Source organism: Solanum pennellii, chromosome 11 (genome assembly GCF_001406875.1).
Source record: "Solanum pennellii chromosome 11, SPENNV200".
Classification (NCBI taxonomy): Eukaryota; Viridiplantae; Streptophyta; class Magnoliopsida; order Solanales; family Solanaceae; genus Solanum; species Solanum pennellii.
In genome coordinates, this window is record NC_028647.1 from 604,299 (window position 1) to 614,287 (window position 9,989).

The 9,989-nt window shown below is 32.5% G+C and overlaps 2 protein-coding genes across 3 annotated transcripts; one reads left to right on the forward strand and one right to left on the reverse strand.

Moving 5' to 3' along the window:
• The first annotated feature begins 1,023 nt into the window (after nt 1–1,023).
• LOC107005033 (platelet-activating factor acetylhydrolase IB subunit alpha) lies at nt 1,024–5,351 on the forward strand. 2 transcript variants are annotated; one of them, XM_015203490.2, is made up of 9 exons: nt 1,024–1,201; nt 1,670–2,064; nt 2,272–3,318; nt 3,431–3,521; nt 3,633–3,790; nt 3,885–3,936; nt 4,031–4,110; nt 4,196–4,289; nt 4,405–5,351. In XM_015203490.2, exons 3-9 carry the CDS (start codon nt 2,386–2,388, stop codon nt 4,980–4,982), a joined length of 1,986 nt encoding a protein of 661 aa, XP_015058976.1. In that variant the 5' UTR covers nt 1,024–1,201; nt 1,670–2,064; nt 2,272–2,385; the 3' UTR covers nt 4,983–5,351. The 2 variants fall into 2 exon arrangements, with proteins under 2 accessions (XP_015058976.1, XP_015058977.1); XM_015203491.2 differs by lacking the exon at nt 1,024–1,201 and adding an exon at nt 1,217–1,235.
• A 1,729-nt stretch (nt 5,352–7,080) lies between these two features.
• LOC107004083 (protein MKS1) lies at nt 7,081–8,175 on the reverse strand. Its single transcript, XM_015202312.2, has one exon. The coding sequence runs from the start codon at nt 8,144–8,146 to the stop codon at nt 7,349–7,351; it is 798 nt and encodes a 265-aa protein (XP_015057798.1). The 5' UTR covers nt 8,147–8,175; the 3' UTR covers nt 7,081–7,348.
• Nucleotides 8,176–9,989: the final 1,814 nt, after the last annotated feature.

A 9,989-nucleotide genomic window follows, 5' to 3' on the forward strand; every position in this document is an offset into this window, starting at 1 on the left:
ATCTAAAATTTAAATTCAAAATAAATTGAACAATTCTACCGCCGCAACATAATCTATAGAGGTATAAATTAAAATTTATGTGGCTTAAATGTTTTTCTTCTATTTGTTTGTAGCTCAATCATATGCGCCAATATAAAAATTCAAATCGAAGAATTCAAAAGTTTTTTTTATTTTTATTTTAAAAAAGGATCAATAATGGGACATCAATGAAAAAAGACACAAAATTAAAATTCAACACTTATAAATTTGGTTAAATATTTATATATATTTAATATATTTTAAATTATAAATAAAAATTATTGAACTCATTGGAATACGTAATAAATGATTGTTTTGAGTGGATGAGGAGTTGACAAGACAAGAATTTTCATTGGCTCAAACCAAGCAATGAAAAATTAATTGTAAAATTTAAACTTCAGTATTTGACAACTAAAATAGAAATAAAATTATATTACATCCTAATCTTCACTTTTTTTAATAAATAAAATAAATTAACTTCTAAAAAGGTGCTTTATTTTTTAAGTTCTATAACCTAATATTCACATTGCTTTCAATTATATTGCAATAAAAAATTACTTCTCATTTTATCATAATTTTTATTATAATTTAATCATTTGTTATAGATTAATATTACATAAATCAGTTAGGTATTATTTCTATCGAGTAGTTATTCAATCATGAAAATAAAAACGTATTTTATATGATGATTTATTTGATATAATCTCGTTTTCTCATTTTATATTTATTTATATTTAATAATTATATTTTATTTTTACTTAATCTTTTCATAGTACTTTTATTTTATATGGTCTTTCTTTTTTTTATATTTACATTTTAATAATGAGTATGTGGCATGATTTAGTGATTGGGAGAATAAGTAAAATTTATTCTCGACACTATATTCATTAAAACAAAACGACGATATATATTACAATACATTATGAAATAAAACGTAACAATCGGAGAGAAAGAGAGGAGAAAGAGGACAAGAAGAATCTTCTAATTATTCATTGTTACTGTAAAATGGAATGCTTTGGTTCTTCCTATATATAAATTCTCCATTTGCAGTTTGTAAATTGGGTAACTGAGCCATCACTTTCTCTTTCTTTATAGACAACAGCTACACTATAGTAGAGCTTTCAGCTCACAAAGAAAGAGAATTGTTTTTCATTTATTCCTCAGCGATTCAATACTACAGCCTGTATGTTACCTGTCCCTCTGCTACGCTACTAAATGTTTGCTCTCTTGGTTTTGCTGTTTAATTTTGATTCTTGTTAGCCAAATTTGTCGTTTTTTGTGTAGTAATTGGTATTTGATATGGAAATTATGGGTTTTTTTATGAGTTATCTGAAATGGGGTTTGCTTAAATTGTACAATTTGATGAAATTTGGATGGAAATGTGCTTTTTCATATTGTTTATCTGAAAATGGGTTTTGCTTAAAGTAGCTAAATTTTATGAGGAATTTGAGTTTTCTGAAATGGGTTTTGTTTAAACTGTAAAATTTGAGCTAAAGTTTATAACTTTTTAGTATTACAATTCTTTTGGGGAAATGGTGTTCGTTTGTGTGGATTATGGGTTTGACTTAGTCTCTCGGAGCATAAGTTTCACCGAATATGTTATTGTTATTGTCTATTTTGAGTTATCTAAAATGGTTTTTTTTTTCCACAGTTTACAGCTGAAAGCTGATTCTTGAAATTTGCGTAGAAGGAGGCAAACAACTATTTATATTCTCTGCAAGCGCCGCTCGTGGCCATTAAAGATTAGACAGCTATAATTGTGAGATTTGGTGTTTTGTGATTGGTGAAAAAAGATTATATTAAGCATTTTCACCTTTCCTTGATCCGCCATTTTCTCATTTGTGTGCATTGGTTTTAACCATTGGAGCAAAACTGTACTTGGGTTCAATACAGAGAACTTTGAAGGAGAAAAGACTTGGTTTGAGTTTGTTACTTATATTATATGGTTTAATAGTTGACCATTTTGAAAGGTGACATAGTATCCATAATCATCGGCAGGACGGTGAAACTTGTTGGGATTATTCTGTTGGCTTGGAGGAACTTAAGGTACAAAAAAAAAATCTTTTGTTTGATTCTTTTTCAATTGTTTAGTGAGTTTGCTGTATGATTAAGGAAACTTCATGTTTGATAAAACTAGTGTAGGGTTGGTGACTGATACTTTGTATGAAGACATGGTGTGTTAGTTTTTTAATTTACTTTATTAGTGGTATTTGCATTGTTAGGATTGATTGTGGTTTTTTTAATTGTTTATAGGGAGTGAAACTCGGTCCTTAAACTCGGGAACTGGCGTGTGGTATTTAAAGAGTTATGGGTGGTTGTTTATATATGTGGTGAGAGGGTAACTGAGGATTTTGATGTGTAGTTGTGATGATGAAAACAATGCAAGTAGAAGAAGTTTTCTTTGATTCTGCTGATTCTTTGGTGTTGGAGGAAGAGGAACTAGGTTGTGTGAAAAAGAATTTGGGGTATGATGTATGGTTGATGGAGCCAGAAAGTGTGACGAGTCGACGAGGGAAGTTTTTGAATGAAATGGGATTTGTTGGATTTGACTGCCTACCTAGTGCAGCCAGTGATGAATCTGATTCAATGGGGTTGAACAGGATTGTGGAGAGTGGTGAAGCAGTTTGTAGTTCTGCTTCGGAGGAAGAGTTTATGTGTAATGAAAGGGAATCTAGTGGTAATGCGAATTTATTGACCGATGAACCAGATCAGACTTGGTTTGATGATGATTGCACTTCTTCGCGTTCTACGGATGAACAACATACTTGTTTTGATGCTACTTCCGATCACACACACGGTAAGGATAGCAGCTTGAAAAACCAGAAAATGAAGAAGTGGTGGAAACAATTTAGCCTAAAGATGAGTAAAAGTCAACTTACTGATGCATTTAAGACTTCTAATGAGATATTCACTGAAAAGCAGAAAGTAACTCCAAAGAAAGTGCACCTGAACAAGAAGAAAATTAATGAGTTTAGTGCGATTTACTGTGGACAAGAAATCAGTGCTCACAGTGGCCTTATTTGGACAATGAAGTTTAGCCCTGATGGGAAATATTTGGCTAGTGCTGGTGAAGATGGGGTTGTTCGGATTTGGCTAGTCACAGTTGATTCATCAAGTGAATCACCTAACTTCAGTTTAAGCAGTCACCGTGTCAAAGGCAAGCACGGACATAAAAAGAACAAGTCTTGTTATACCCCTGTTATTGTTCCTAAGAATGCATTCAAAATCGATGAGTCGCCGCTGCATGAATTTCATGGCCATACTGCTGGCATATTGGACCTTGCTTGGTCCTCATCTAACGTGAGTCAACTTTTTAACTACCTTTTGCATCACTTATTTACTCGCCATGTATCCAACTCAAATCGTGCTTATGACTAACTTGCTTTGGAACTGAATTGATCCTTTAATGCAGTGTGTTCTATCGTCATCCAAAGATAAAACTGTTCGTCTATGGAAAGTTGGTTTGGATGGATGTCAAGGAGTTTTTCATCACAAAAATTATGGTACATATCTGAAAATTTTATTTTGTTTAACTGATTGATAGATGTTTTGCTATTTCACTATTTTATTGATAGTTAAGAAGTTTAATTTGAGTTTCATTTGAATTTGATCAGTGACATGCATCCAGTTCAATCCTGTTGATGAGAACATCTTCATCAGTGGCTCCATAGATGGAAAAGTTCGTATTTGGGGAGTTCCAGGAAAACGAGTTCTGGAATGGGCCGATGCTCATGATATTGTAACTGCCGTAGCTTATCAGCCAAATGGCCAAGTATGTGTTAATTTTGTTTGATTTCAAAATGACTAATGATGCTACTATCTCGACTCAAGAAACTGACTGATGTGTATATCTTTGGATGAATCAGGGCTTTATAGTTGGTTGTATATCTGGTACTTGCCGCTTCTATGAATTAAACGGTGAGTAGTTCTTCGCACTTAAAAAATTCAGTTCTTTCGTTATGGTACTTGATCGTGAGAAAGTTAGTTAATCTTTGTTTTTCTTATCATGCAGAAAGCGTACTTTCCTTGAACACACAAGTACATCTTCATAGTAGGAAGAAATCTTCTGGTAGCAGAATCACTGGCATTCAGGTTTTTACTCTCGAAACTCTTGACTTAAACATATGCTTGCACATTACTGTAAGCAGTCTTTTTGACACAAGGATATCTCTTGCAGTTTTTCGAAAATGACTCCCGAAGAGTTATGATAACATCAGAGGATTCCAAAATCCATATTCTTGATGGGGTCGAGATTGTGCATAAATATAAAGGTATAGGATTGTTTTGATTCATAAATCCTTAAAAAAGGCCTGTGAATGATCATACATATCATTTTAGAAGAGTCTCACTCCGAGTGCTAATTTGCTCTTATCTTGGATATAACAGGTCTATCGAAATCAGGAAGCCATACATCTGCTACATTTAGCTCAACTGGAAAACACATAGTATCAGTCGGGGAAGACTCACGCGTCTATCTCTGGGACAATGCTGATATAAACATCCAAGCATCCAAACAAACAAAATCCATACGATCCTGTGAGCATTTCCTCTCGGAAGGCATTTCTGTTGCAATACCGTGGTCAGGGCAGGCAACAACAGTAGGGGATTCAGAAAATTCCATCAGTTACAACTTTGATCCACTAAGGGGTGAACATCAAGAGGCTTCTTCTAAGACTCGAGATTCAAGACGATTTTCTGTAGGAAACTGGTTTTCTATGGATGTGTCATTTAGGGGCTCCGTAACATGGCCAGAAGAAATGCTTCTTCCAGACGATCCACCCATCGCTGAAAATGATGAACACGTTTGCACTTCCAATGATGATCATCTTCATCAACAACATCAACATAACAAGAACCTGAACTACAGAGTGTTGTCCCCGGCATGGGGCCTTGTCATTGTGACAGCTGGTTGGGATGGTAAGATTCGGACATTCCACAACTATGGATTGCCTGTCCGAGTTTAAGAGATTCAAGCATTTTTCCACAGCTCGGACATGTTTGAATTCTTCTAAAAATGTTGCAACATCTATGTCGGATCTTTGAGAAATGTAGAGTATTGGGAGGATCTGACACGGGTGTGGCTGCGCCTTTTGGATGACTTAGAAGAGCTCATCTGCAGATAGAAACCGCGATAGAAATGAACTCGATGAATCTTTACAAGACTAATTTTTGTTTCCTTGTGAAGTTGTATAGTTAATTGTTTCATCCTCTTCTGTTCTTTAAGCTAGAACATGGTACTCAGATTAATTTTTTTGACTGATCATATTGTAATTTGTGAATATTCAACAGTGTAAAGATAGAATATTTTTTTAATGAAAATGATTCAAAAAGGACTTCATATTCTGTTATATACTTTGTTAAATTCTTCTCAAACTCAATAAACTTTCATCTTTGACTTGGTAGAAGCTATAACAACATCAAATCCAGTGAAAACACACAAAGTGGAGTCTCGGAAATGTAGAGTATATGTTGATCTTACAACTACCTCATTGATTAGAGAGACTATTTCCGAAAGACTCTCGGTTAAACATATTTGGGCTTTTAACAATCCACGAAAATTGCCACAATTTTGAACTTCAATTTATGGATAATCAATTGTACATGGACTTAATTTTGGGCCATAATTCCCTTCACTATGCTTTTCCTTCTTAATTCAAAACACTCTTCGCCCTCACCACAATTATAGAAGAAATTTTAAAAAACTAGATGATTTTTCTTAGCTGTTTTAATCTTGACGGATAGAGTTACATGATATCCGTTGTTGGTAGGAGGTGACCGATAATCCGTAAAATGATTTGAGGTGCACAAAAACTAATCCAAATACCAAAAAATTAGATTATGAAATAAGAGAAGTTGAAGTTGAGTGATAAGTACTCCTTCGTTCTTAACCTAGCGGTATCCAGTTCGAGTCCCCTTGGATACAGAGTTGTCTTCGTTAAGAAACATTTTACCTTCAACGTGAAATATTCCAACGCAAATTCAAATTTAATCGAGCTCCACAGTAAAAACTAAAAGGGGAAGGAGAAGAAAAGGTCAAAGTAGGATGAAAGTCAATGGTTGTAAAGTCAAAGATGTGTTGTTTAAACAAAGCGTGTTCTTCCATGTGTTTAACATACTTTGACTATTCCATGGAGTCCTAATTTTTCATAAATACCATTATGATATTGAGTAGCTATAATACGTTTTGAGTGATGTATTCGATTTTCTAATATCAGAATAAATTTTGATGGGTACGTGAAACTTTGAAAATATTTGTGAGCTATTATACTAATTTATGTCTTTGAAATGATGAGTTAAATTAGAATCTATGCATGATTTACCCCATATTTATTTCAATAAATGTTTGTTTTGTCATAAATAACTAATAATTAAGAGTTCGAACTATGAAGTGTTTGACGTTCTTCTCGATAAATAAATGACTTAATAATTATGATGTTTAGTGCTTGTTTGAGAAGAGTTTTTTTTGGGTTGTTTTACCTCCTTATAAATGACTTTTATTGTTATTATTATGTTTTGATGATGACCATGTTGAATTGTAAAGGTTCATTTTTTATTTTGTTTTTGTGTTGTTGATCTTTTCTTAAGTGAGTTTTAAACAATTTCAATCATATTCTTATGTTTTGCCCTTCATAAATTTGTCTATGATACTTTAGATATAAACTTTAACTTGATATAATTTAAGTAAGTCATTATAAAAAAATTTAATACTAACTAATAACTATGCCTCAATGTCAAACAAGCGAAATCAATTATATATTTATCTATTATTCAAGTATTCTCACCTTCCAATAATGTTATATAAAATAAAAATAAAAAATGTACTAGAATAGTGACTCTTAGGGGTCGGGGTCGTTTGACGCGAGAAATAAAAAAATAAATAATAACAGAATTAGAAAACAGTGATGAAATAGAATTTTTGTATTTTGTTTGATTGTCATGAATGGGTTTAATTTATCATACCATTTCTATCATAGTAATACAATTAATTATATCAAATAAATAATGCGATAAGTCATTTCAAGATAATTAATCTTGAATAACTTGTTCCGAACCAAAAGACTATTTGCTAAACCAACTAAGCTCCCAATTGGAAAGCTACAATGTGAACATAAAAGAAAATTTTCAACTATGATACAATTGTCATTGAATCCCCACTAAAATTGTGGAAAAATTTACATTATTGTACAAACAACAATGTTTTTATGAGCAAATAAAATGAAAAAGTTAAACCTCATCATATTCTAAAAAATTACATTAATTTTACTTGAACCTCCAAAATAAAAATAATTTTTTTTTTATAAAGTAAAATAAAAAAAATTAAATTAACTACCTAAAAGTCAAAGAATGGATGGAATAGATCAGAAGCTGACGGAGACGGCGAAATCAACGGAGCTGAAAACAACGTTGACGGACTTGGACTTAACATAATCATAAACGGATCCGTCGGAAACGGAGAAAATAATCCCGGCGGCGATACTGGCGGTAAAGTCGCCGGCGCCGGCGATAAAATCCCCGGGATCTGACACATTTCTACGCTTGAATTTCCGAGTATATCCAAAATATCCATCGAATCAAAACTTTCCATACCAACAGCAGCAGCAGCAGGCGGAGGAACAGTAGTAGATGGACTACTAGCTTTTTCCATAGATGCCAATTTCGCCGCCGGCGATAAATTCCCATCACCAGAACCCGAACCCGAACCCGACCCAGATGTCGATGTTTCCATCGAGGAAGTAGTAGATCCAGTAAGTCTTTGTACAACACTCATAAAGTCACTAACCGTCGTGTGATACACTTTCGGCGAAACAGCGTAGATAATCACCGTTTGGGGGTTTTGGGTCGTTGCCGCCGGGGCTACCGCGGCGGTATGTGGTGGAGGATGCGGCGGAGGAGCGACCGGAGGTTTTTTGATCTTGTAGGAATCTTTGTTGACTTTAAGAGGAGCTGGACGAGGACCTTGTAGTTCTCTCCGGGTCGGAGATGGTCTTCCGTCGGAAACGCCGGCGAAAAAGTCCGGTGGTGGAAAATCCATTTGGGCAAAAATTGTTATTTGTGGATATTTGTAGAAATGATATATGAGTGGTAATAGGAAATAATAGCCTATGAAATGTGATGTACAATGGAACATGAATGGAAATAGCAAAGCAAAATTTTTTTTTACTATTATATTTCTTTTAACATGTTCTAAAATATATATATATATATATAAAATATAAAATTAGTACTACTAAATATCATTTTATTAAAAAATAAGAAAAAAATTAGTGGGCACCAACTTGGCATAAGTTAATCACTATTCTTAATTTGACATGTGATAGTTGAATTACCTTGTAAGGAGCAAGTGCTAAAAGAATATCTAAAAATAGTGAAACTAATTTTATAATAAATGGAGTAGTAGTATATATAATTATAATAATAGAGTAATTATATTAGTGAAATTTTGAAATGATATAATATAGACAAATTTTATTATTATTTTGTTTAGTGGAGAGATTATTTATGATACACTTGAAAGATGTAATCAAAGTATGATAATTAGGAGCATACCACATGTATGCTAGCTAATATTACGATGCTCGACTACCTAGCTATTATTCTTCAACGTTTATCTTCAATCTTATCAAATCTTCATATTTAGGATCATGTCCTCAATTAATTAAAGATGTATTATGTTTTGTAATATCACATTCATCTAGTTCTTTTTAGACCTACCTTTTCTTCTTTTAAAATCTACTAGAGTCAACCTTTCAGATATCTATTGCGTCTAAGATCTTTTTATCACATGTCCGAACCATGGTCTTAGCCTTATTTTTCTCATATTATCCACTACGAAAGTCACTTTAGCCTTGTCCCATATTACCTCGTTCAAAATCTTATCTCTCCCTCACACATCTGATTGATCACCTCTGCTATCTTCATCTTTTATATATATGTGTTAATTTTTTACTGGTCAGAATTTTGTATATTCAACAATGTAGATACAGTCTAACCATCACTTTGTAGAATTTACTCTTTAAGCCTTGGTGACACATTCATATCACATAATATCTCGAACGTGAACCTCCATTTCATCTACTGTGATCTAATATGATGTGCGACATCATCATCAATCTCCTCATTTCTTTAATTATATATCTAAAATACTTGAAACTTGTTATTGATCTTTAATCTTCATTTTTGTCTTTGCTTCGTATGTCACGATACCGAACTTGCACCCGAAGTACTCTATTTAGTCTTGCTTAAATTGAAAAGTTTACATTCTAGGATTTGTCTCCTATCTTTCATTATATCGTTAATGCTACAACACTGTCTTATCGATCGGTACTATATCATATATGAGTAACATACATCATACACCTCTACTTAAATATACAATGTCAAAATTAAATATAGTTTAAATTAAAAATTATTTTCAAGATGACTGAACTTAATTACAAAGATTTATAAATTAAATATAGTTTAAATGATAAGTCCCAAAATTAGTTGTTTGTTCACTTCACCTCAAAAAGGTTCACCAATTGATATAACTAAAATAAAAATGAAGGCTCATTTGGCCATATATAATTGTACATTTAATACGTAATTGTCTTACTTTTTGTAAATGATGCATAAATTTTTTAATTTGAAAGTAAAATTGTTTGATAATGTTTCATAATCATAATTTTACAATATAGTATAATTTGTTTCCTTTGTTAATGATTTAGATAAAGTTATTTCAGATTGTATGATTATTATAAAAAAAAAAAAGGTAAAGAAAAAGATAACCAATTAATTGAAGAACGTGTATTAAATAACCGGTTAATATTTTGTTTAATGTAGTACTACTATAATTAGTCTAAAACTTTAGACTTGCTAAATGCTAATCATTCAACTTAATGCAGCCCTATTAATTATCATCTAATTTATACTCTCTATCCTCTCTCGCACGCCTCTCTCCTTCCTCTCCAAATTTCGATTGCTATATATATATA

Excerpts from the sequence above, each read along its gene's own strand:
- LOC107005033 (XM_015203490.2), top strand. The coding sequence starts at position 2,386 with ATGATGAAAACAATGCAAGTAGAAGAAGTTTTCTTTGATTCTGCTGAT. Across the intron at positions 3,522-3,632 it reads TTTTCATCACAAAAATTATG|TGACATGCATCCAGTTCAAT; the intron begins GTACATATCTGA and ends GAATTTGATCAG. Across the intron at positions 4,290-4,404 it reads GATTGTGCATAAATATAAAG|GTCTATCGAAATCAGGAAGC; the intron begins GTATAGGATTGT and ends TGGATATAACAG.
- LOC107004083 (XM_015202312.2), bottom strand. The coding sequence starts at position 8,146 with ATGTTCCATTGTACATCACATTTCATAGGCTATTATTTCCTATTACCA.